This window comes from Melanotaenia boesemani, chromosome 13 (genome assembly GCF_017639745.1).
Source record: "Melanotaenia boesemani isolate fMelBoe1 chromosome 13, fMelBoe1.pri, whole genome shotgun sequence".
In the NCBI taxonomy this organism is placed as follows: Eukaryota; Metazoa; Chordata; class Actinopteri; order Atheriniformes; family Melanotaeniidae; genus Melanotaenia; species Melanotaenia boesemani.
Genome location: NC_055694.1, coordinates 36,866,455 through 36,894,197, shown reverse-complemented (window position 1 = coordinate 36,894,197; position 27,743 = coordinate 36,866,455). Strand labels below are relative to the sequence as shown.

At 46.5% G+C, this 27,743-nt stretch overlaps 2 protein-coding genes across 2 annotated transcripts; both read left to right on the top strand.

Moving 5' to 3' along the window:
- Window positions 1-10,219: 10,219 nt before the first annotated feature.
- On the top strand, window positions 10,220-12,472 carry LOC121651698. Its single transcript, XM_042004071.1, has 2 exons — window positions 10,220-11,917; window positions 12,449-12,472. Exon 1 carries the CDS (start codon window positions 10,558-10,560, stop codon window positions 11,887-11,889), a length of 1,332 nt encoding a protein of 443 aa, XP_041860005.1. The 5' UTR covers window positions 10,220-10,557; the 3' UTR covers window positions 11,890-11,917; window positions 12,449-12,472.
- Window positions 12,473-24,145: 11,673 nt separating this feature from the next.
- Window positions 24,146-25,078, top strand: LOC121651015 (ubl carboxyl-terminal hydrolase 18-like). Its single transcript, XM_042002854.1, has one exon. The coding sequence runs from the start codon at window positions 24,146-24,148 to the stop codon at window positions 25,076-25,078; it is 933 nt and encodes a 310-aa protein (XP_041858788.1).
- Window positions 25,079-27,743: the final 2,665 nt, after the last annotated feature.

Genomic DNA, 27,743 nt, shown 5'->3' with positions numbered 1-27,743 from the left:
ACACATGCACGTGCTGAAGGGTGTAGGAGAGAAATGTAGATACCTCCAGGCGTTGTACAAAAGGCCGTGAAAAGGAGCTTCTCATTTTGAAAGGGACACTGCGGTTTCAGAATGGACTCAGGTCCCTCGGTCAGGGAGTGTAACATTCAACAACACAAGGCGGACTCTATCCGCGTGATGTGGAACCTTGCGTAATTGTGCACATGATAAACAAATAATCCCTTGAAACACCAGCAGTCTCCGCCTTACTATTCAAATGGGCATGATAAAAGGGACAGCATCTGCTTACAAAGTGAACTGTGTGAACACGGTCTCTGTAGAGGTTTATTCTCCAGGTAACCGCGCTCCCAGAAAGCATACAATATGTCTATGTTCAGAACACACAACAAGAGGAAGGCGATAACTGTACGTGTGTTCTTTACTTCAACGGGAGCTAGGAAACGTGAGGCCTACAAAACGCAAAACATAGTCTATGGGCTGCGTGACCGTACCCAGCATGGTCACAAGACAGGACTTCAAAATTTCTCAGACGGGTACCTGAGAAACACAATCCGGTACTCGGTTGAGAGCATTCCCTGGATCAGGAAATGTAGTGTGGAATGTGCACCGGACAACGATCATCAAGAAGCGTGCTTTGAACTAAAAGTTTGTTTCACATATACCCCGGGTGGCATGAACCCACAGGGGCACACCTGGTGGACCGTACGCAACATTGGTGCAACAATCCTAGGCGCTTACTTTCACGACGATCGGGATGTGTCTCATCTGATCGTGGAGCACAAGACCCACAAGCAAAGAATTCTGCGTACTGGACACGCGTGTTGGTTCCCTTGTCACAAGACGGAACCTAGCCCTCTCACAGCCGGGGAATCTGACGAGTGCTTGTGTCTCTGCAGATGGACCGATTTGTTGATGCGAGAACAAAGAGAGACCTACTTTGAGAAAAATATCTGGCCTAGACTGAAAGCCATACGGGAAGCCTTGAGGTCCAACTCTAAGTCTACGTATGATGGTTATGAGTGTCCTGGCTGCAGGTGGTGGTCGCCTTTTGAGGAGGACAGCACCGCTTGGCACATGATCGACTACGTGAGAAAATGCCTGGTGTGGATTAACCAAGGATATCCCAGTGGACCACTGTGCATGAGTACCAGATTCCTGGACAGGCTTTCGATAACTAAACTACCCTGTCGGTTCCAAAGAGGAAACGATTTTCTGTCCTTGTATCAACTAACAGATTCCCTCCTGGAATCACAGCATTCCATATTGGAGTGTCAGTGGGCAGAAGACTTGCCCACATATGTCTGGAGTACCAAGCTGTGGTTAAAGTGGTATGCTCAGGCATGTGGTAATATCCAAGATATTGACATCCCTGAACATGATCCAGTCAGATCAAATTCTTATAACGATGATGAGGATGATTTCAGTGATGATGATGATAATGATGATGATGATGATGTTGTTGTTGGTGGAGATGATGGTAATGTAATGTAATGTAATGTAATGTAATATAATGTAATGTATACTGTTTGTAACCTATTGTTAACCCTCCATATCTCTGTCTGTGTATATATCCTGTTCACATTTCTGACATATACAACAAGGTGCGCTATGCAGAACCCAAGTAGTTGCGGAGCTTCAAGTCAGCGTAGTTACGAGGTTATGATCATAGGAGGAGAGCCTAAGATCATGAGCAGGCCCTCGGAAAACTGCGATCTAGAGACAGACGGTATGGTGTTGGAGACCCACAACCCCACTCCTTCCTCGGAAGGTAGAGGTGTGGATGTCACAGCCAAAGAAAGGGTGTTGGCCCAGCCTAACATCATGAGGCACCTGCCTGGTACCTTTGACACATACAGGTGCATAGACTGCAACATTGTGCTCTCGGGCTACCGAAGAGATGACCCAAACCTACACATGCACGTGCTGAAGGGTGTAGGAGAAAAATGTAGATACCTGCAGGCGTTGTACAAAGGCCGTGAAAAGGAGCTTCTCATTTTGAAAGGGACACTGCGGTTTCAGAACGGGCTCCTGGCCTTCCCCGAGTACATCTTGTACTCTATGCATGGCTACGTAGCGATAGGTGGGACCGAGCACTGCGTTGTGTGCACGAGGACCCGTTATGATCACAACCTCTGCAGTGCTGCGTGCGAGACAACAACCCAACGTTTAGCTGTATTCCTCAAAGAGCTGGAGTGGGACAGCTTCATGACATGCCCAGGCACGAAGGACCTCCTGTTTTTTCCAAAACGCCCGCACCGGCATTATTCTCAGTGTGCAAATCATGCAACTCCTTTTCTACACCCTGTAGAGACCTTCGGTTACATGCAAGACTTTAACGTGCTGGGAGAGACCGCAAACATGCACCGCGTCTGGGACACGACCGACACATTCAAATGTGGCTCCTGCGATATTGAAATAAGCCAATTCGAGAGGGGTGACACTTTACTTGGAGAGCACATCTACCATGTGTACGGGAGAGGCATGCGTTGCCCGTATCTCGAGAACAGGTTCATGGGCCGGGAATGGGAATTGTCCCTTCGGCTGGGAAAGGAGCGAGTCAGAAAAGGATTTCTCGCATTTCCCAACGCGATCCCCGAAGCACGCCACGGTTATGTGAAAGTTGGCACAACGAACCACTGCATGGTGTGCGGTACTGTGACCATGCAGGGCCTATTCCTGCCTGCAGAAGGTCATCACTGGAACTGTGAGTCCGTCAAGAAATCGCTTCACACCGCACTGCAGAATAAGACTCTACTGCCATGAAGCCCCCTTCCATGAACCCTAAACCCTACTATGTTTATCATGTGTTTCGTGTCTTCACAAATGATGTTCTTTGGTTTGTTTTCTTTCTTGTCAACTGTGAATTGATAAAGTCATAATAAAAACTATTATGTGAGAACAGTGTCTCAGTTTCCCTCTGCTTTCTCTGTAGCGCAGAGCTGTTAAAATAGAGCCTGCTATTGTTTGGACAGTGGTGCCTGGAAGTTTCATTACACAGCATCTCATGTGTTTGCTAGGCGGGTCTTAACGGTTCTTGTGTCAAGACAGAGTGATCAGAGGACATACTTAAACCATAGGGCCCCACACAAACGTGTTTTTATAATGCATGTGGACAGCAGTTGGTAACACATGGTACACCCTTGACTGTGTTTAGTGATTCCAACAATGTTGTCACAAACAAAAATATCGGCTCAAGCCTCCCAAAGTACCTTTGATATGTTGCGGACAGAAGGGGATGTGTTGGCTACGGAAACAAGGCAACTCTTGAGTCGTTCTCTACGAGAAGCCTCGGGACTCGGGGAGCAGAGGTGCCACGAGGACTCGGCCCTTTCAACAATGAAACGAGGAGTAGCTGGAATTGTCGCAGAACATGCCAACGAATTCAAAGGTTGTTGCACTTCTGCATTTTTATCGTGTTGTGGACTGTTTCAGTTTTTACATGTTTGCATTCATCTAACCATATTTCTCTGCCTCCCTTAAAACCATTCATCAGGGTGTATCCAAAACCTTGCACTGGATGATAGGCCACAAGATGTTACATTTGTCAGAACGGTGTGCAAAAGCCTTTTTGCAGACGGCATCACGAACTGGGGTCGAATCCTCGCACTAGCAGCTTTTGGTGCTTTCCTGTGCAAGTTCTACGTGGAGAGGGGCTGGGACAAGAATGTGGATTCAGTGGGAGAGGAAATCTCTTCGTACCTTTTGACTGAGCACAGGGATTGGCTGACTGCAAATGGTTCTTGGGTCAGTATAGTATACCATGTTATAGCAGTGTGCACGTTTTGCTCTCATGTCACAATGGTACCTTTTCTTGAGCTTTCAATTTCTGTTATTGTGCTATTGTATCTACCTTGTTTCTATAACTCTATTTTTTTTTTTTTTTTTGTTTATCCCTAACAGAATGGTTTTGTGGAGCTCCATCAAAGGGTTGGCATAAATCCTACTAAACCCAAGGGCATTCTCACCATCCTCTGGAACCTGCTAGTCCAGTCGATAATGTAAAAGTTGGAACATAAAAAAAAAAAAACAATAAACAAAAACTAAAGACAACTTGAAAAAAAAAACGGTCCATTTTGTGTCATTTTGTGTAATGAGTCACATAACAGACACTGTGTATGTATCAGAGCTATAGGTTTCAATCCCGTACCCGGGCTGCCATGAGCATAACCATGTTCTGTATGTCTCTAGCCTCGTCAACCCCTGCTTTTGAGTGTATGGTTGGAGAGTCAACTCCGTGTTTGTACAGTGTCCGTAACAGGGCCTCTCTCTGCATACTATAGTTGAAAACACACACGTTCAGTACTTGTATACGTGGTTGGTAGTTTCCCATCCTATACATCGGTAGACAGCTTATTTGGATTCCTCAGTCTATTTGTTAACCCCATGGCTGCAAAGGTCTTTTGTTTTTATTCTCAATCGAGGAAGCTTGTTTATGTCTGTTGTAGTTCTTGACAGGGAGTGTTGCACACTGTGTTGTGAACTGATAAGACTCTCAGATTTGAGAATAAGGAAAACACACCAGCTTGAAACTATCTTTATTGTCAAGGCCACATGATAGTCTTTTCACTTGATGAAGTTTGCCATACATAACAAAGGCACATACAGTGTTTCTATTATCGTACAAACAAGTTGTAGATATCGGAATTAATGCCTTCTAAGATTCAGGGAGGGATCTTTGCTCCTACGCCCCCGACACAGAACACTCTGCAGGTCCTGATACGAATGTAGATCCTGTTCACCCATTCCAAACTCAGGGCTCTGTGAAAACCAGAAAATAAAATAGATGAAAACAACTTACACGTATGTATACACATACACTGCAACACAAAACAAAACAATAAAAAAAAAAGTCAACTGTCATCAAAGTACATTCCGAAATGGTACCTTTTGGAACACCAACGCCAATTACTGAGGCATCTGTGCTGAAGAGATCCTGCATATCCTGGTGCTCCTTACCAAGAAGCGGTTCGGCATCTTGGTCCAAGGCACATGTTGTAGGAACGTAAACGGCGTCATTTGGAAGTGTGATCTTCTGCAGACATGGTTTGTAAATGGGGGATGAAGACCGTCTGCCAAGGACCTTGTATGTGATCAGCATCAGTCCAAACACCATCATGAACGAAACAGCGAGCAACGAGATCTTGTACCAGCTGCTCTTGTCATAGATCCACCAGTAATTATTGTAGTACTCGTTGGAGTAAACCATGCTTTTGGGTTGTTCTTTGTGCTTTTCTTCACTTTGTACTAAGGAAGTAATAAAAGTTTTTCAAACTTGTCCAAGGGTTTCTTTTATGTTTAGTAATGTTTGTTTCCTGTTATTCCCCTTTCTTGATTTTGTTTTTTTTTTGTTTTTGAAGTAAAGTACTCTTGTGCTTACCAGACTTACAGGGTCACTTTAAGTATATTGATATCACGGCAGATATTCGGAAAAAGGGGGGGGGTGGGACAATAATGTAATTACGTGCAAAAATCTATATTTTCAGGTATATATAGAGCACAGTACAGACACACATGCCTTATCACACCTCTGCTTTCAGGCTTGACTTCACTGCTCTGTTGACACTCACCAAGAACCTTCATACAACATGTCTGATACACCCAAGAACTTGTCCATTGGAACAGTTTCAGCTTTCTCTGAACAGAAAGACACTGCACACCAAAGGAAAGTGTCTGAGCAAGAGGATACTCGCAGCTGTAACCACGTTCCAAATGAGCAAGAAGCAACACCTTTGACAGAGAAAGGTTTATTTGATGTGGAACAGAAAGGGATTCCAAGTGAACATGGGAGAACGGCTGTCAAGAACGAGGCTCCATCTCAGGAGGGAGAGAAAGAGGTTCCAAGTGAGCAGGGCACAATGCCTGAGACAGACGAGGTTTCAGCTCAGCATGATCAGATAGAAATTCTGAGTGAGCAAGTTGCAACGCTTGTGATAGATCAGGCTTCACCCACCACGGAACGGAAAGAGTCTGCATGCAGCGAGACTGTGTCTGAGCCAGAGAACAGCCCTAGCTGTACCCACATTCCAAATGAGCAAGATACAACGCATTTGCCAGACGAGGTGACATCTGAGATGGAACAGAAAGGGATTTCAAGTGAACATGGGAGAACGCCTGTGAAGAACGAGGCTCCATCTCAGGAGGGAGAGAAAGAGGTTCCAAGTGAGCAGGGCACAATACCTGAGGCAGACCAGGTTTCAGCTCAAGATGAACAGATAGAAATTCCCAGTATACAAGGTGCAACGCCTGTGACAGATCAGGCTTCACCCACCGCGGAACAGAAAGAGTCTACATGCAGCGAGATTGTGTCTGAGCAAGAACATAAGCCAGGTACGCCAGGCACCAGCCCTGTTGCAGTGCACACAGGCTGGATACCATCGGCTCCCCAAAAACCCAAAGTGGACAGATTATCTCGAAGCAAACAAACACGCTCTCTCGGGACAGAGAGCGGTCTAGCAAGAAGACTCTTCCAGTCTCCTCCACAGGGCAAATATCGAACCCCTTCCATGAAGAAGCACTATCGGTCAAGCTCTAAAAGTGGTCTAGGTGGTCCAGGCTCAGCAAAAATGAGCCTCAAGAAGCTCACAGAGATGGAACAGGAAGAGATTTCAAGTATACGAAGACTCTCTCTCGGGACCGAGGCCGGTCAACAACGAATGAAGAAAGAAAGAAAGAAGCACTACGTGTCAAGCTCTAAATTGGTCTAGGTGGTCCAGGCTCAGCAAAAATGAGCCTCCAGAAGTTCACAGCACAGAATCACAATTAAAGAGGCTACAACAGTGGTCCACCTTACTATCGAGGAGGACTCTGTGTATCCAGACTAGTGCATGTACCTTATGTTATGTATGAAAACTGTACAGCTTGTTCCAGCACTAGGGAACATGTATTCCAACAAGGTTGACATATGTGTATCTGTTTTTCATGGATATGTAATGGTGCACTGTGCTCTACACTCTGAATGTTGTGGTTTCGAATATCGTCAAAATAAAATGCGAGAATATAAAAACAAGTCTTTGTTTCCAAGATCTGTTCATTCATACCCTGTGGATTATATCATCTCAAAAATCACAAGTCTTGTGTGGGTTTCTTAGTTGTATTGTATTTTATTTGTATAAGCTGGCTCCTTTACATTCTTCAGTTAGTCCACATGATTGTTTGCACTACAAGAGGAGATCAAAAAACACTTATGAGCGAATCACAACATTTGAGTAAGTTGTACATACATACATACATACATACATACATACATACATACATACATGTACATAGGAGTCTGACAGAGAAACATTGACACAGGTTATGTTGATACAGATAACATGGTTTGTCCTTTAAATTTATAGTGCCACATGCAGGCTAGTCTTCCCCGCTCTCCACGAAATTTATAGTGCCACATGCAGGCTAGTCTTCCCCGCTCTCCACGTTTGATTCATAATGTCCTTTGTAAATTGTATTCCTGTTTCGAAGTCTGTGGTCTCCTCCGTCAAGTCCTTTGACACGTGAGGGCTTTGGAAGCTCATTCTTTGCAAGCTCTTTAAGATCTGGGTATAGCCTTTGCTTGGTGCACGGTTGTACAGGGAACTGCTGGTCCTGATGCGTAGTGAAATTCTGCAGATTCTCTTGGAACCCCAGGTGCTGTTGCTGGTACCGCTGGTGGTGCTGATGGCTCGAGGGTTGCCGGATTTGCTCCTGCAATTGCTGCTGATGTTGTACGGGATGATAGTGCCGTTGGTATGGCTGTTGAAACATATGTGGTGATGATGATGATGATGATGATGATGATGAGGATGATGCTGTGGAAGTATGAATGTATCAGAGCTGAGTTGAATAACAACAGGTGCAGCTCTGGTCAGCAGAATATTAATAGTATGACATTATAACATGATATCAAAATGATGTCAATCAGTCAGCCCTACAAGGCTGCATACCTGGGTACTGTGTGTCTGAAAATAGTGACAGGCAGGCTATATAAGCTTGGGAGAATGATTGTACGGGGTCTTTTGTCCTGAAGGGGTGTCCCCCTGGTCGGCCGAATAAAGGATCATTAAAGACCTCTGTCTGCAGACTCTTAATATCAGCAGCCCTTTTGATAAAGAATTTATCTACGACATTTGGCGAGCCAGCCAGTTAACCGCTGGGGCCGGGTGCCTGGACCGCTTCGACTCACCGCTCAAGGAGGTAAGCCCCATTTTAAATCCTTCTGGGTGAAGTGAGCCGAGGCGCAGGGCTGTCCTGGCTACAAGTTGAACTTAGTTATACAGCTGCTGTGTGACTCTGCTAGACAGATAAATTTGTGCGCACAAATGTAATTAGTTTATGAGGGCCTTACCAGAGGTAGCTGGGAGGAAGGTCAGTTTAAGGAGAAATAAAGTAGTTTTTGAGGAGCCCACCAGCCTAGTGGGAAGGGGCTCAGTTTAAGGAGATATTAAGTAGGCTGAGGACCTCACCAATTAGTGGAAGGGGGGTCAGTTTTAAGGTGTAATATTTCAGGGCCCTATCAAAACCTCGGCGTTACTGGACGCGGTCGCCCGGGAACTTTGAGAGGAGGGTCAGTATAGCGGCGAAAGTAAATTGGCAACAAAAATAGTAGTGAAAGTGAAGTAAAAGTGAAAATGATGTGAAGGCACCGATCGATCCGTTTTGAGTTCAAATTTAGTAAAGAGTTAAACACAGGGCCCGCAAGATTGCGAGCCATAGTCTGGTCTTGTACGGGGTCAGTTAAGTGGGTGTGAGTAGCTTATGACTAGGTTCATAGGAAAGCAAGGTGCAAAGATCGATCAAAAATCTGATCTTAAATTAAACAGAGCCAGTAGTGAAAGGTTTAAGCTCTGTTAACCCGGGAAATCTGCGTAAAAGGGGCTTAGCGCAGTACAGCTGTGAAAAACTTTGTTGCAACATTAAATAACGTACGTAGAAAAAAGGAAGGAAAAAAGGCTTTATAAACTGACTGTTGACATATTCCTTCTTTGGACTGCTCACTGGGAGCGAACTTGTGACTTTTAAACTGGTCTTGACTGTTAATTCCTCTCTGACTAATGATGATTTGTTCAGCTGTTAAAGTGTGTGTATGAAGCGGATAGGAATGGGTGTCTGAGTGAGCTGAAAATTGTCTTTTGACTGCTTTACCCCTCCAACGGAAAGAAAACTGATGTCTTCTATGAGAGGAAATAAGGGAAAAGTTTTAAACTGTGTTTTGACTGGTTTATTCTCCTCTGACTAATGGTGATTTGCTCAGCTGTTGAAGTGTGTGTATGATAGTGGGTGATGCACCGGACAGAAATGTGTGACTGACTGAGTGTGTAACTATCCTTTGATTGCCTTACCTGTCTCGCTGAAAGTAAACTTATGTCCATGTGTGAGAAGAATAAGAGAAAAAAAAGCTTCAAAACTCTCTTTGGAGAGGAGAAAAGCTGAGGGTGAGCTTGTGTGTAAAAGTGTGGACTAAATGTAGAAAGGAATGCGTGACTGAGTGTAACTGGAGATCGAAGGAGCTGCTGGGTAAACTGGAAAAAACTTATGCATGAGCATGGACAGAGGCCTCTGTTTGAAGTGATATTGCAAGCTGCATGTTGGAAAAATTAATCTGTATTGCAGTGCATAAGTTGACTCGTTCCCCAAACTCATAGTGGTCTGGTGAAATCTGACACTAAGCTACTTGCTAACGCGCATAGACAGAAGCACTGACAAAAATAAAATAGTGCTCTGCTCTTGTGCAGCTACAAGGATGTAATCTGTACTATTATATAGCTGTTAAAATAAAACCGCTGAACTCTTTTGGTTTCCTTCCAACAGAACACGACTCCTCCCATTGGACCGACGCCTAGAAACAGGAAACGGAGCTGCGGCGCCCCCAAGTGGATTTCATTCGAGTTGCATGATTATCATATTGTATTAAAGCAAGATTGACTTAATAGGATAACAATGAGCACGCCACAGGCTATTGTTGGCATCCGTCATCCCCATAGAATGAAAGAGATTCAACACATGTCTGAAAAATGGTGCAAAAGAACTAAAAATTTGATAAATCCATGGCCTGTTACAGGAAGCTTTGACCCACAGATTTGTGAATTAATGCAACATCGCATTGAAGATTACAAAGCTGAAAATAATTCTAAGAAACGACAAAAGAAACGACAGCTTGAATTGGAAATTTTAAACTTATTTGAAATTAGCAAGCCAATTAAACGAAATGTCAAAACGATTGTGTCATTCACGGATAGTCCAGGGGAAACTGGAAACTGTACTAACGCCGAACTTTTTCCAAATTTAACAGGAACGATAAAATTTGATGGGGACTTTAATCTTGATGACCAGCAGAGCCTTCTAGGGGGACTGACTGATGCTGGCGTACCCGGAAATGTAAGTGATATCCAAAATAGGTTATCTGCTGCTTCAGGGCTCGCGGAGAAGGGACCTCCTACTGATGCATTGCCCCAACCAGACCCACCCAACTTCAAACAGCGGGGTGCGTCCTTACAGGGCACTGGGGAAGCACACGCCCAGGTAGGAAGGCATTCAACCTCTATACATTCTCCTCGAGAAAAACAGGAAACTCCTCCCCACATGACAATCCCAAAATACTGTAGTACACAGCGACGCCAGTCTGGAATCATTAACTGTTACCAGGATCGAACCGAACTGGCTCGGAAAGGTAAGACAGATGATAGCTTTTGGATGAACTTAGGACCACGTCAGCAAGATTTGCAACGTGAGTTGGGACGGAGCCAGATAGTTGAGATGGAACAGGAAATAGATGACTTAAATGAGGAGGTGGAGGGGGCGACTTCAGGAGGCGGAGTTTCCATGCCTGCATGCTTGCAGAAACCCGGCACGTCCACAGGGGTCCCTAGAGACGAATATGATTTAAGATACAGACCTAACATCAGACCTCCTGACAGATTGAAGGGGGGGGAGTTCCCAATTCTGATAAGGGGAACAAGGGCTGATTATCATCCTTTTTCAGCTCGGGACCTGACAGGTTTGGTCTCAGAGCTCCCTCAAATATCCGCAGGAGGAGGCAAGTGGATTAAGGCTTTGGAATCAAACACGGCTGGAACATTTCTTTCACTGGGTGACATCAAAGCTGTCCTCGCTCAGGTTTTGGGGTTGTCTAAAATGCAGCAGTTTTTCAGAGACAATGAACTGGACTGGATTTTGAGTGAAAGGGCAGATGGAACAGAATTAGCAGCCTATAAGGGGGTGATTTGGCAAGGAATACGCAAACAGTACCCTAATAAAATTGATGTTGATGCTTTGAAAGGGGAACCTCTGAAGGACGACCAGAACCCAGCAGCATACATCGATACACAGTTAAAAAGGTGGCGTCAAGAGTCTCAGAAAGATGTGGAAAATGATCCTATTTTGCTCACTCTTTTCAGAAATGCAGTCATCGATTCAATGCCAAAGGATGTCAGCAGACGTTTGGAGGATGTCGTTGGTCTAACATCTATGCCAGCGCAACAGTTCCGTGATCATGTGGTTCATGCAGTAACCCGATACAGGAAAGACCTAACTAAGACTTCTGAACAGGACCTCCAGATTCAAAGGAAGCTGGCACAGATGCAACTAAATGATTTGCAAGGCAAGCTGAAAGAAAAGGTTCAAGCTGTTGTGTTCACAGATCCAGGTGCGGGACGGACTGCTGGAGTTCCTGAGTCAACACAGGCCGCTAGGGGTCCCCAGCCGTTCCGTCCTTCATACTCAAGGCTTGGTACTCCCTCGTCTGGGGCGTGGCAGGGATCCCTCCGCTGCTGGTATTGTGGAATGTTTGGACATTTTGCTAAGGCTTGCCCACGGCTTATGCCCCTCCCAGCAGGTGGTCCTGGAAGAAACGGAGGCTTCCCTAGAAGAGGTGGACCCCTGGGTGGCCCACGACCAAGACCCTCTCAGTTTTAGGGGGGTCCCGAGGATCCTGCGGGTAAAGGTTCGTACCCATTGATTATGCATACACGCACTGACCCCATGATAAATGTCCAAATTGAGGATCGACAGGTCCAAATGATGATTGACACGGGGGCGACTCATTCATGCATACAGGGATCCCTTGCCAAGAACCTTCCCATGTCAAACAACTTTGTGAAGACAGTAGGATTCTCGGGAAAAAGTCAATTGGTTCCTATTACTGCTCCCGTAAAAATGAAAGTAGGTAATGATGAAATTAAAATACCCATTTTGGTCTCGGACCAAACTCCTGTCAATCTGTTAGGAAGAGATGCACTTTGTAAACTCGGGCTCAAAATTTTATGTTCCCCTTTGGGAATATATGTGGAAAGTTGTGGATTAAACTTACAAATGAATGCCCAAGCAGAACCAGCAAATGTTTATTGGCTGGGGAGCATAGAGGGGCCTCTGGGTTCGGAGTTGGAAAAATGGAAGGCATGCATAAAGGCCTGGGCCCCGGAAGGTTCTCCACCAAAATTACCTCCTCACTGTACAATGTTCTTTGATCCATCAGCCAGCTCAACCTTTCAGGATAAGTGGGAAAAGGAGACGGATGGAGTGATGGTTAAAATACAGGCTCCATATATCCTGATTGGAGGCCAAGGCGCAGCATTAAAGGTAAACCGGAACACCTTTATTGATAAATGGTACTGTGTTACTCAATCCTTACCACACATTACACTGTTGGTAAACCCAGGATACCATTCAAGGGACCTCGGTCCGATGGTAAGAACTGCAGAGCATTTAACATGGAACAGTACAGAGAACCCATTAATCTCTCTTTCAGAGGATGGCTCAATGTTAAGAATTAGGTGTGATCTGTCATTACAAGCAACACCTCAGATGGTGGTGCTACCAGGGAAAAACATAATGATGACATGCAAAACCAACCCCCTTGGATTTAACAGTGATCTGGAAACTGATATTTTAACACAGGTTCCGGACCAACTGTGGTCCAGACATGAGACGGATGTGGGACTGGCAGTTTCAGCCAGCCCAGTTACTGTCAAATTAAAACCAGGTGCAGTCTTACCTTGGCGGCCACAATATAAACTTAATCCCGCAGATGAAGAAGGGATTGGAATCCTAATTGATGGGTTTTTAAAAGTAGGAGTGCTGATTGAGATTTCTAGTCCTTGTAACACCCCAATTCTTGCAGTTCTAAAAGCAGATAAATCAAAGTACCGACTGGTCCATGATCTAAGGGCAATCAATGCCATTCTTGAAGATGTCGCTGCAGACTTCGCAAATCCTCACACACTGTTGAATGCCATCCCCACTAAAGCTAAGTTTTTTACAGTAGTGGATCTTTGTTCAGCATTTTTCAGTATCCCTCTGGCAGAAGAGTCACGATATCTGTTTTCGTTTACCTTTAGAGGTCGACAATACAGCTACGCCAGAATGCCCCAGGGACTGACAAGCAGCCCCGCGTGGTTTGATCGTGTGGTGAGTCAGGATCTACAGGAGCTGGATTTGAGCGGCGTCCTAATCCGGTATGTAGACGATATATTGATTTGTTCAGACACCATTGAAGATTGTCAGCGCGACTCGATCAAAGTACTGCAGAGACTGGCAGAATGTGGACACAAAGCTTCTCGGACAAAACTGCAATTCTGCCAGCCTCAGGTGGAATTCCTTGGCAGAGTAATCTCCCATGGAACAATAGCTCTGTCTCCTGACCACCTCAAAGGCATAAGTCGAGCACCGCGTCCACAGACATGCGCGCAACTAATGACCTTTTTAGGTATCACAGGATTCAGCGCGGAGTGGTTGGAGGACTACGCAGTAAAGACGGCGCCGCTCAGGGAACTCCTGAAGTCCTCTGAAGTCAAGACTTTAAAGAAGTCTTTGGAGTGGACCACAGAGGCACTGTTGGCTTTTGATGTGCTCAAGCAGGAACTGCAAAATGCCCCAGCGCTAAAAATGCCAGAATATGACAAACTTTTCTATCTCTACGTTTCAAACAGATGCAACATGTACGCAACGGCTGTATTGGCACAAGACTCATGTGCTGGTGGAAGGAAACAACCCATCGCTTACTACAGTGCAAGGTTGGACGACGTAGCACGAGGGTGGCCCCCCTGCTACCAGGGCCTCGCAGCTGTTCACATGGCGTATGAAAAGGCGTCTGCAATAACTAAGTCATATCCTGTGGTTATTTACACCCATCATAAAATCACAGAGTTGATCAATCACAGCAAACTTGTTCTGACAACAGCACGTTGCCTTCAGTACCTACCATTGCTCACCTATCCAGATGTAACAATTAAGAGATGTGAGACCACAAATCCTGCTAATATGTTACCTTTTGAATTTGAAGGTGATACACACGAGTGCGTCACTGAGACCACGAGGTACACAAAACTGAGACCGGACTTGGAATCTGAGCCGTTGGACGACGCACAGGTCACGTACTATGTGGATGGGTCATGCTTTCGAGACCACATGGGAACTCACGCAGGCTACGCCGTGGTGCAACAAAAGGAAGGGACGTTCGTAACAGTAAAAGCTGAAAAATGTTTACAACCTTGCTCTGCACAATTAGCTGAATTGTATGGACTTACTGCAGCTTGTGAACTTGCTAAAGACTCCTCTGCTAATATTTACACAGATTCAGCATACGCTCACGGAGTCTGTCACCTGTTTGGAGCAGTTTGGAAACTGCGCGGCTTTCAAAAATCAGATGGTAAACCTGTTCGGCATGGGAAACAGATTATGAAGTTGATCTCGGCCATGATGCTTCCACATCGATTGGCCATTATCAAGTGTCCTGCTCATCGAAAAGACAACTCCATCACCACAATGGGAAACAATGCGGCAGACGAAGCTGCAAAGCACGCTTCAGGTTGCAAGGTCGCCGTCTTGGCCCCAGCTGTGGAGTTGGAACCATCTGTCACACCTGATGATATCACATTAATGCAAGCGCGTGCTAGCGCGAGTGAACAAAACATGTGGGAAAAAAGGGGTGCTACAAAAGATGGGCGAGGGTTATGGCGGTCACATACCGGCCTGATCGTCGCTCCAATCTCACTTTTGTCTCTTTTAATTCCAGAGTGTCACAAACCAGACCACTGTGGGCGAGATGAGGTGATACATCGAATACAACAACAGGGTTATTGGGCGCCGTACCTGCAGGCACTGGTGACGGATGCGCTTAATCGGTGCGAGATATGCTCGCAAAATAACATTCGAAAAGGTATTGTCACCCCCACAGCGCGAATTCCTGTCCCGGAAGGCCCGTTTCGTCATCTGATTTTAGATTTTGTGGACATGTTGGTCCCGGTACACGGCAAGCGCTACCTTTTGGTGGTTTTTGATCATTTCAGTCGTTGGGTGGAAGCCACTCCGTCAAAGGACATGGGGGCGGGAACAGTCATAAAGTTCCTGGTCCGTGAGGTGATCCCTAGGTTTGGCCTACCATCCATCCTTTCATCAGACTCGGGACCAGCATTTATCAATAAAGTCTACGAGGGCGTCCTGCGTCAGCTGGGAATCAAAGTCCGCCATGGAAGTATCTACACTCCCTCCAGCCAGGGAGGGGTGGAACGAGTGAATGGCACACTTAAAGCAAAAATTAATAAGATTTGTGCATGTACTGGGTTGCGGTGGCATGACGCATTACCGCTGGCCCTAATGAGTTACCGCATGCAAGCTCATCGGGTCACACATTTGTCTCCTCATGAAATGTTAACAGGTCGCCCTATGCCGGGTCCGCAGTTTCGGGGTCCTTTCAAAGGACCCCCACTGGAGCAGTTGGAGAAGGAGCTGCACAGTTATATGAAACAGTTGTCTGCTATCCATAAAGCGATTTATTTTCAGGAAAAAGCGAACGAGCCAAAACCAGTCTCTGTGACATCTGGTCCAGTGGTGCCCGGGGATAAGGTGTACATTAAGGAGTTTCGAAGAAAGTGGAACACTCCTAGACGCCGAGGTCCTTACACGGTGGTCCGTGCCACACCGACTGCGGTCCAGGTCGAAGGGAGCGTCGCTTGGCATCATCTGAACCATTGTTCGTTGGCACCTACGACCAACAACTGCAAAACGGGCCCTGGGGACTGGTCGGACTGTACAGCGTTCTCAAATGACCAGTCCCCCAAAAGGGGAAGTATCGCCTCGCATGCATCTGACGAAGATAGTCCTGTCAGGGCAGATTCAGAGTTCCCGCCCGATGATGTTGAGGTTGACATTCCTTTGGTTTCTTCTTCTGGGCGAGACAGGGATCTCGGCAGGGACAATTCAACCAATCCGGACCCGAAGCAACAGTCACCACGTCGTCCCATCACCAGGGCCTTCTCAAGGAAACAGAGGGGCAACTGCGCAACGAGGGAGCGACCTCAGTGACCAAGGGGAGTACGACTCACATGCCAAATGTCATTATCAGTCAGGTCTCTTGCCGGCATGCACCCGCACACATCTACACACTACCCGTGACTCAGTATTTCAGACAGATGTTGCCCTTTTGGCACAACATAGGCGGAAAGTAAGATCAATTAAGGAACTAGATGTAGAGGGCCATAACATTCCAGTGAATCCTGGGGTGGATGATAAAAGCGGTGCTCAGGGAGGTGAGGTTTTGGGGTCCAGGCTAGAACCTCTGGGCTCAGACTTAAGTGTTTATGTTACCACAGCTGCAACTGCCAAGCAATGGGGAGTTCACTTTGTAAAGGAGGGGCCCACTCCCCCTCTAGCTGTGGTTCCGGCCCTGGAGCCGGATAAGGTTGGTCTTGAAGCAATCATTACTCCACGCCCACAGGCAGGAATAGGTAACCATCAGTCAGTACCAGGAGGACTGGGGTATGAACACTTAGCACGTATAACATCCTTAATGGTTGACCAGGTATGGGCTGCTGCTTGGAACACACTGGAAGGTCTATTGGAGATTGGGAAGGTTGTAAGTTCTTACCAGACCACAGTTAACACCCCTGTTGTGAATAAAGTTGCTTTTACACCTGAACCGCAGCCCACCGTGGTTGCTGATGGCCAACCAGACAGTGGGGTGGTTGAGTCATTCACTCTTCCCCCTCTAGGGTTAGATACTTTGGTAGATAGTTATCATGATAAAACATTAGAGGGGGGGGAGGATGTAAAGGGGCAACCGGAAGTACGACGGTTTAGACCTAGTGAAGATTACTTATGGAAGGAAGCGATGGCCAACACTTGGTATCGCTGGGCTTGGCTGTCAGTAAAGGAAATGACTTCGGAGGAATGCATATGGTGCTCAAAGGCGCCTGGAGCCCCTCCGGTTGTTATCCCAGACAAGTACAACTCTTGGGAGTGTGCCCAGGAACAACGCCGGGTGTGTAAAGAGGAAGCGTTCAAGTCTACAACAACGAATGCTTTCTTTGGGCTCCCGATGTGTGGTATAAAGTGTAGATTACTTTATGGGGCCCAGAGGATGCATGGTTATTTAAATAAATATAGGGGTTACAAAATCCAGGAATTGTGTGAACCTTACCAGGTGGCAAATACCGCCATGTCCCCTCCCACGGTTTACGAGGTGGACTATAACGCCGCATACGAGTGTTTTGCCAGCGGAGGATTTCTCCAGCAAAATGGAATAATGGTGGGGAACACGACGGTAAGATGTAATGTCACATGGGTATTATCATGGTTCCCAGAGTCTGGTATGTCTCCGCTCTTCATAACAAAAGCAGTATGGTTTGAAAACCCGGAGCCCCTACATCAGGACTGTCAGAATATGTCAATCACGGTTCCAACCCTATTTTGGTTCGGAGACCAATCACATGCGGTCGCTGATAGCTTCTGGTTATGTGGAAATAATCTGCTACGAAGCACCCTACCCCCCTCTTGGGTGGGGTTGTGTGCTACTGTTCGCTTAAAGGTGCCAGCTATGGTGGTATACAATGGTGTAAATAATATTCTTAACCTGAAGCATGACAAGGGCGCGCTGCGTAGAAGTAGGCGTCAGGTCTCAGGTTCTCATGGGGTATATCGGGATGCAATTGGAATTGCTAAAGGGATTCCTGTGGAATTTTCGGCCAGGAATGAAGTAGTGGCCGGCATAGAATCTATACTACCATGGATAACTGTGAATAAAAATGTTAACTGGATAAATTATATCTATTATAATCAACAGCGGTTGTTCAACCACACCATCGAGGGACTGAGTGCACTAGGAGAACAGCTGCATGAGACTAGCAGACTCGCACTTCAGAACAGGCAAGCACTAGATTGGCTTCTGGCAGATAAGGGTGGAATATGTCAAATGTTCGGGGAAGACTGTTGTACTTTTATTCCAGCTAACACAGCGCCAGATGGTTCTTTTACCTCTGCCATGGAAGAAATAATACGGGTGGGGAGAGAGGTGCGAGAGCATGCTGGGAAGAGCGACTGGTCTCTTGATTGGTTGGACCAGTTAATGGCTGACTGGAAAAATGTATTGATAAAGGTGGGAGTTGGGTCAGCTTTGGTTCTGATCCTTCTTTTCTTGTTTGGCATGTGCATCGTTCCCGCCCTGAGGAGAGCATGGAGTACGAGTCTCAAGAAACAGACATCCTTCATCATGGCTGCCCAATTGGTCCGTACTGAGTTGGACCTGTGACGTCTCAATAGAACTACAGTCGGTTGGACAAAGGGTCGGCAACCTGTGATGAAAGGCTGGTGACCCAACACTCCTGTTTGCCTCCGGCCTGGAAAAAGACTCTATCTTGTGTTATTCACGTGTGGTTTTTGTAGTCAGAAATCTTCTGTAATAGGTTATCCTTGTGAAAACAGATTGTAATGGAGTTTCTTTGTTGTGTGTGTGTGGTTACTTTCTGTCATAGTACTTAGAAGGTCTCGTGCAGGGGTCCACTGGCCTACCCGTGCCTGAGTGTCAAGTAAGATCGAAAGTTACCGGTGCTCGCCCAACAGGGGGGGCACGGGGGAATTTTTTTCTCCCTTCGGGGTTTTTTTCGCCCTCGTACGGGAGGTTCAGATTGGCTCCTATGTTATGCTTGAGACCTGCGTGTGTGGACAAGTTTGCTTAAAAAAGGTTTCCCTATTGTAAGTTTCAGAGTATCGTCTTAGGGCCGATTACTCTGAAATATTTGAAAGGGGGAAATGTGGAAGTATGAATGTATCAGAGCTGAGTTGAATAACAACAGGTGTAGCTCTGGTCAGCAGAATATTAATAGTATGACATTATAACATGATATCAAAATGATGTCAATCAGTCAGCCCTACAAGGCTGCATACCTGGGTACTGTGTGTCTGAAAATAGTGACAGGCAGGCTATATAAGCTTGGGAGAATGATTGTACGGGGTCTTTTGTCCTGAAGGGGTGTCCCCCTGGTCGGCCGAATAAAGGATCATTAAAGACCTCTGTCTGCAGACTCTTAATATCAGCAGCCCTTTTGATAAAGAATTTATCTACGACAATGCCTCAGTACCACTAGCAATGGTACCCTGTGAAATGGGTGGAGCTGACGGATAATTGGTACAGACGTTACTCTGGAGCCAGCATTGGGGCACATCCCCCAAAGGGCTCATCTTGACTTTGTTAGAGTCCTGCTGTACTAGACAACCCCAATGTTTTGCCTGGTGCTGTGTGCTCCGGTTTGTTGCAAGAGGTCCGCTAGCTGTGCTCATGCAGTAACGAAACAGCAAATAAATGTAGTAGCGGGAGAGCTTGCGAGGGTCAGTTACGATCCGATCTGGGATAGGCATTCCGCTACAAGAAGCGCTGGTACATTCCATCATGTGCAATCTTTCAAGATCTGCACGCGGTACGTACAAGGAATCAGCTCTCTGCCACATGTTACGCAAAAGTTGCAGGCTCATTTGAAGCACGCCACTGTCTCTGTGGGTTGAGTCCATCAGCAACCCTGTCGCTGGCGCACCTGCAACTATCAAGCACTCAAAGAGTGACACCGAAGCGTGTTCAGAGAAGAGGACCTCGCTGCGAACTGGACCGTTCATCTTCTATTTACTACCAAGCACGGGTAGTTGTAAACAAGGCTTGTCTGAAAAACCAACTGAAAAATACAAAGGCGGTATCTGAAATGCGGGGAAAGTTCTTTGACCGTAATCAAAAACAATAGACACAAAAAAAAAAAACGAAGAAAAAATGCAGCGCAACAAAAAACATTCTAGGAGCATAACAGAAAGGCTCTTGGGTATGGTTGAACGGTACAACCTGTATCACGTTAAGACTTTGCGTTACAACGATGTTCGTGGAGTACTCGACTGGCTCCGGGGTTCCGCAGCCAGCGGTGGGTTCTTCTTTAACCGGCAAGAAACCCCAGTTACTGTGCTCAGCAGGTACATCGCATGGCACAGGCTCAACAACGTTGAGATGATCAGGATACACCAGGAACCGTGCATCGAGGGAAAGGACAGACTGATAGTATGCATTGACCAGAAAGATGTACCGCCGCGCATGAGCAAGCGCCGCTCCTTTGTATTGTTCCTAGTGATACGATGCAGTGTGAAAGCACCGTACTGCAGCAAACTCAGCACACTGATCAAGGACACAAAGAATACTGTCAGAGACTGCGGGAGCCCTCTATTTCCCACGTTTGCGTGCTGTAAACCTGAGCGTGTGAGACCCAAATGTCAGGAGAAACAGCCTGTTCTAGATTGCGTACTGCCTTCGCAGTATTGTACAACCACACCCAGGGTACCTGTCACTATTGCAGACGATTGCGGACGGGTATACGTTCCTCTGAAGTGTACTGCAAAGGCCAGCCCTTGGAGCCTTTATGAGGACATATCCCATCTACCCGCAGAGGTCGGGGGCTCTGACATGGACTTGGAACGGTTTTTCATCACGCCGAATAAAGTTTTGGGTCGGGGAGGCTTTGGAGTGACTGTTCCCATTGACGATTGCATGGTGGCGAAAACCAACTTGTTTCCAGAAATGATCAACTGGTCTGTGCCTTTCATAGACGAGGAATTCTCACGCTATGCACACATTGCTTCGCAGGTGGAAGAACTTGCGATTGGAGTCTCGATGAAACACCCAAACATTTTGCGCACCTTTGGAGGTCTATGGTGTGAAAGTCTGGGATATCAACTTGGTGGTAGAGCCGTGCTCTTCATGGAACGGGCACTCGTTTCACTGCAGGAGTTTATGTGGCACCTACAGGAGACCACTGTGGTGCCTGCTGTTGAGCTGGACACCCTCAGTGGACTGGATTACCTGAGGTCGAGGTCAATTCAGCACAGAGACTTTACCTTCAGAAATGTATTGGTGTGCCATCAGCCCGGCAGAAAACCGCTACCTTTCGCATTCAAGATCAGCGACTTTGGAACCGCGTGCAATTTCTCCACGCCAGACCAACCGCGCGGGAATCGCACAAACATGGCTCCCGAGGTGCTGTGGTGCCTGAGCGCAGCCATGGGCAGCGATATCTTCAGTTGGTACTGCGTGATGTGGGAACTGCACGCCCGCACACCCTTGATAAAGTACAAGGGAAACGACGGCGGTTACTGCAAAAAGACATACGCTGAGAACCTCTCGAGTTTGGTAGGGGTCTACAGCCCACAGAGAGAGGACACGTTTGAGCTTGTGTACATGAAGGCTGTAGATGCACGAGCTCTGCACGCGCGCCACAAAGATCGGAGGCCTACTGTGCAAACTATATTGGCCAACCTTCAAACTGCAGGCCACAACATAGAGGACAAACAGTTTGTTTCCATGGGAGTACTGTGCATAACGCTTTTCCCGCAGGAGAGATTTTCCCCTGCCGAAATGCTGAACCTCGAGAGATACAAGCGCCTAAGTCGAGACATAAGCATGGCACATATCCCTAGGAGGACCCTTCCGTTGAATGTGAGGCTCGGGGACTACAGGCCAGTTGACGTGGTGGTCAGTGAGGATTGTCTGCCAAAGCGACTCAGGGACTGGGCAGCTGAAAGATCCACATCTGGGTCCCCAGTGACAGTGGTCACATCTGACACCAAAGTGTACTACGGTATAGATACTATGAGGTTGGCCCCCGATCTTATCCAGCCTCATGGGTGGTACTCGAGAAAGGTCAGAGCACTCGAGGACATATACAGGGGCAAGTACAAGAAACGCAAGGCCTCATACACCCACAGGACGGATCACTCTGATGACACCTTTACCCAGGCCAGTTGCTCCAAGAAGGTCCCCGCGAAGGTCAGCAGACCTGACCCTGGGGAATTGGGGATGTTTTCTCGCATGCAAGAAATGCTTTCTGTCAAATGTGATGCTGCTGGTGCAGAAGGTGCTGCTACAGCAAGGAAAGAAATGGCTCCCGCTTCCCGGCAGCCGTGTGTCAGTCCTCTTATTGAACATACCTCGTCTCTCGATCCTCATCTTCCTCCTGCTCATAATCCTCCTCGGCCTCATCCACAACCCAAGCTTCATCTTTCTCCTGCCCATGGGACACGCGTGCCACAAAATGCGTATCAGGATACAAGGAGAAAGATCAGAGACACCCAGGGAAACAACTCTTTGGAGATGCACATGATCGATTACAGCAACTTTGCGTGTAACGACCAGATGGATATGTTGAGCTGCAGCAATCTCACCAGTAATCTACCCAGTGAAGGAAAGAGCTGTAAAAGCGAAAATCGGGATTCGGATACGGCTTCGGTGAACAGCAGCAGTACAACTTCTGTCCCGTTCCCTGGAGATGAATGTGGTTCAGAGACCAGGCTGACAGCAGGGGGACAGGTTCCAGGAATCACTACAGTCCAAGAAGAAGCAGTTGCAGGTGAAGAAGTAGCACAGGACGAAGAAGAGAACGGACAAGAAGAAGAACAAGAACAAGAACAAGAACAAGAAGAAGAACAAGAAGAAGAAAAAAAACAAGAAAAACAAGTCCAAGCTCACCATGAAACAGAAAAACAGGACCATCAAGAATCCGGTTCCAAAAGAGAGCAGCATCCAGGCACAGTGTTTCTGAGAGGCAAGACGATAGAGGGGGAGATCTACACAGCTATGGCCATCCTAAAAATCCACAACGAGAATGATGTCAAGCGTTTCAAACGCAATGTTGTCGATATGTCACAAAGTGTAACACAAGCCCACTCTCTGTTTTTTGTCGGGCCCCGCAGGGGCTTATGTGTCTGCTCCAGACGAGGAAATATGTTCGTGTTTCAGTATGCAATGCTGTTGGAGGGATTCAAGCGCGTATCTGAGTGGACTCAATGTGACCCACCTTACTCGGTGTACTGTTTCTTGTTGCAAGTCTTTCTAACACTCAAGATAGCCCTGGATGCCAAGATGTTACCTACGCACATGAGCGAATGGAAAGATGTGGTGATCGCTTCGGGAGCTGTAACAATTGACGTAGTCTCCTACCTCAGCAGGAACTTTAAAAAATCCCGAAGAACATTGTTTGGTCGTAACTGCGGCAGCTTGCTCACACTCTGCGCTAGCATAGTGCAAAAGCACTTGCCAGACTCAGATCTCTGCACGTGGCTTTGCGGGCTGAGCACAGCGGATTCGGTCTCACTTGTGCTGGGCAGATCGATTGGGTGGCTGAGAAGGTTTGACACAAGCGAAAGAAGAAATCCAACTTTCTTGACCTTGGAGGAAAACTGCTTCACGTTCAGGGATTACACGGCAGAAATACCCAACTGGCTTAACGCTTCACTCAGTGCGGGAGAAGAGGAAGAAAGAGGAGGACCCGATGTAATGGTCAGCACCAAAATGCTGGTATACGGAGATCCTAAGCCCGTCAGGGGTGACCAGAGGACTTCAGCCATGTGTAACATCGGTGTGGATAAGCTTGTTCGAAACATTGTACTAAGAATGAGAGCCAAGGTTCTAGACCGGACCATGAAGGTTCACGTCACTGCACTGGATTGCACTCAGGGCTTGCTGAAGGTGGCGCTCAACAACAGTGCACTGTCTGGGATCTCTGGACTTGTCCAGCTATCCAACGCAAGCATGTTTTTAGACAACGAAGAATGTCTCACTCACGATGCTGTTTCACATATCGAGTCTAAGTGGGCTCCGGTTATAATGTTGACAAAAGTCAAGAAACCGGGACCTGTAGAAGAGTTCACAACCAGATATTACACCATGACTGTTCTTGTGGTGTTGCTTGACCAGAAGGGATCTATACGGTCCCTGAAAGAGCTGTTTACAAGTGTGGCTTGCAGTTGCACCGGAGAATACTAACCCATATGAATTGTGATATGAAGCACATGAACAATAAGAAGACATTTTTTTTTTTTTATTATTATATTGTGAAGGTTTTTGCAATTACATTGTTCTTTGTTAGGCCAGACCATGCGTGGCCTCATCAACTACGGAACTAATTGCTCTTTAAACAGCATCGTGCAGTGCCTCTATGCAACGCCTGGACTCCACAATCTTCTCCGGAATGGGCGGCAAGGACACCTGTCTTATGGATCTGTAGCCCTGACCCTCAAGTGTCTCTTGGATGACATGGCCCTTGAGTCCCAAAGGCCGTGCGATCCAAACCCTCTTGTAAATGCATTGAATGAGCACCAAGGCTTTCAGCTGTTTTGTGTTCAGGAAGATGCAGATACGGTCTTCAGGTGCATTCTCGAAGCGCTGACAAACGGACCCGTAAAAGCGATCCGAGGAATGTGGGACTTTGAGACTGAGAAATGTATACGATGCACTGCTTGTCACACTACCAAAGTGAAACGTGAAAAGTCTGTCACAATCCTTGTACACTTGAGCAACCAACACGTGAATAACCTACAGGGGTATTTGGAGAGCTACTCCCAGCAAAAGGATATAGCGTCCGCATACAACTGTGATACATGTCACGCAAAAGCCAAGGCCGAGATCACAAGCAAGGTTTTAATCCTGCCCACCAATGTGTGCGTTGTGATCCAACGTGTTAGGAACATGGGCCGAAACAGTGCCTGCATCGTAAAGACGGAGGAGCTGTTCACCTTCCCTGAGACTCTTGATCTTAAATGTCTAGCTAAGGAATCCACAGAAGGAGCCGAGCATCTGTACGGACTGTATGGTGTGGTAGCCCACCGTGGTACTCACTACGACGGACATAACACTGCATACGTCTGGAACAACGAAAGCAGTTGGTACCTAGCAGATGACACTCAACTCATGGCATGCTCCTGGGAGGATGTACAAAGAACATACGTAGGGGGTTCCGCTCTTTACCATGAGGTGGCTTACATGCTTATGTACAGTGCGCTTGCTAGCGGTGCCTGCTACTCTGTATGATGTTGAGTGTTGTTTTTGCGGGGATGTGTGGTTGTTACAACTTTTAGCATGACAAGTGTGTGTATTTTATGAGCATGGAACATTGTGGAATGTGTGACATGTCCTTTGTGCATATGTGGAACTACAGATCCTTTTGTACATGTATGGAACTTGAAATAAAGACAACATGTCACTTCACTTTCATTGTCTCTTTGTTTATTATGTTGTGTCACACAATACATGTGTATTAGCAATAAGCACACATAACAGAGTGAATAACTCTTCCATGGAAACATTTGGCTATTCCAAATTAATTGGCCTTTCACATACACGCTTCTGCTTGACCACAAAATATTTGTCCAAGGTATTTCCACCAGCTTTCGCTTCCCTTGCTCTAGGAACCGGCGTTGAATGTTTAGAGGATAGTGCTGCAGGAGCGCATGGTTCATCTAATTGAGACACACAAACAGTTTGAGCTAGTGCCTCTAAATAGTGTTTCATGGCTGCACTCTGGGTCCCAGATGAAGGTGATCTCTTTTTTGCTTTCGTGGCAGACATTGTTGTTCCGTTGTACCAAGAGTCTCTTTTGCTCTGTCTGATGTCGTGTCAAAGTCCACTTTGGAGGCTGATTACACGTTGAAAACAGCACACGGACCTCAGGTGGACCAGAAAGACTTGTCAACTTTGTCAGTGAGCAATGTGGACCTGCTGCTCGATATTCAACTCCTTGCGCTTTACCTCTTGTGGCTCACGTCAGTGTCCAGACTTGGTTTCTTTTGCTGGTCCTGAGTGTATGAACCTCTTTGTCAGCCTCGTCTGCTTTCTCAGGAGAGGGACGAGGAGAAGACGATCAGGTGCAGGAAAAGAATCAGGAGAAGAAGGATTGTTTAAGAACAATCTGACTTAAGTTGAAGCAGCTGCATTTATCACCCTCCTCCAGCACCACCCCTACACCTTGTCAGCAGCAAATTGTTGTTGGTTTTGTTTATTTTTATTTTTTTTTCTAGCTGCACATCTAGCTATACTTTTGTTTTCCTTCCCAAACCGTTTCTGTCTATAATTGTTCTTTCTTCCCAATCTGTTGCATTCTTCTTTTCTTCTGGGTCTTCTCTGAGCTGCTAGAATCACCACGGCCCTCACCAAGTTCAGGGCTCAATAAGACTTGCTTTGCAATGGGTCCGATGACCTCGCACTTATCCTCACCCTCATCGTCAGATCTCAATGTACGATCAGCATCTTCATGGTTCATTGATGCAGACACTTCATCGTCTTCTAAGCTTACATACTTCAGTAGTTTGGCTTTGAGTTTCGGGATGACGTTCTTCAGCCTGTATTTAATTCTTTTAGGCCTTAACGTGGATGTCACAAATGGACCCGGCCTGCCTTTTTCTACATGTATGAAGACATCACTTTCTGTATATGAACAAAATGAAAAAAAAAAAAAAAAAAAACAAGGACAAAGTCACATTTCGTTTTTCTTAATCTCTTTGTTTATTACCCCTTCTTGCGTTATATCACAAAGTACATTTTCAGTAGCAATGAACACACTTAACAGCTTGAATAACTCAGAGTCAAAATCATTTGGTTAGCCATGTACAATCCTCTGCACAGTCACAACATGTTTACCCAGGGTGTTACTTTTTGGATCCCTCACTGTAAATATATTTGACAGAGATACACACATTTATAGCTAGTTCCTCTAAATAATTTTTCATGCGTACGCCCTGGGTCTGGGGGTACAGGAATGGGTCTCTGTGTGTTACATGCACACAAAGTATTCCATATTCTCTTGGTCAGCAATGCAAGGACGATGAAGAGGAGGAGTAGGGGATCGGGGTGCAGGTGAAGGTCTGGGAGAACAAGGATCGTGGGGGAGAATCTTATCTGGACTTGAAACAGCAGGAGCTTTTCCCCTCTTGTCAGGACTTGAGACGGCTGTACATATTTCCTTCTCGTTGAGTAAAACCCCTTCTTCTGTTTCGTATCCTGCGCTCTCTTTGTCTGAACACAAGGGACTGCTAGGCAAGGGATACTTGCAAGTGCGTTGTTTCTCTGCGTGCCGTGCTGACTGCGGTTTCACTTGGGATGAGGAACTGTTTTTCTTTTTATTTTTGCTCGTAGCTGGAAGTGTAGCCTTCAGTCTTTCCTTTCTCATCTTCCTCTCTTTCTTCTTCCTTTTCTTTTCTGACCTGGCGGAACCTGTATCGTCCGTGCTTTCTGGAGAGCTTGATAAACCAGAGTATTTCACTCGCTTTACAACAGGTTTGAGTACCTGCTCTTCGTCTTGGTCCGCGGATTCGTAAGTGTAATGATGTTCCTCTTCGTCGGTGGATTCAAACTTGCGATTGTAAGTTGCAGTATCGTCCTGGTTCATAGTTACAGAGACTTCATCCTCTCCATCTGAGTCTACATGCGGCAGTCTTTTGACTCTTTTAACTTTGCGTCTCAGTACTGTGTTGCTCATCATCTCGTGTTGAATCCTTTTAGATCTCAACCTCCATGGGAGACACACATCCTCGTTACCACTGTCTTCGTGTACGCTTATATCACCATCGTTTATTAAGGGGTCCTGGGTATCGTATTCATCGAGAGTGTCATTCTCATCGTCACTAGATTTTACTTCTAGGTCTTCGCCCCAGATATCATCAGCATAATCATCATCACCATCCTCCTCCTCCTCCTCCTC

Excerpts from the sequence above, each read along its gene's own strand:
- LOC121651698 (XM_042004071.1), top strand. The coding sequence starts at position 10,558 with ATGACAATCCCAAAATACTGTAGTACACAGCGACGCCAGTCTGGAATC.
- LOC121651015 (XM_042002854.1), top strand. The coding sequence starts at position 24,146 with ATGCGTGGCCTCATCAACTACGGAACTAATTGCTCTTTAAACAGCATC.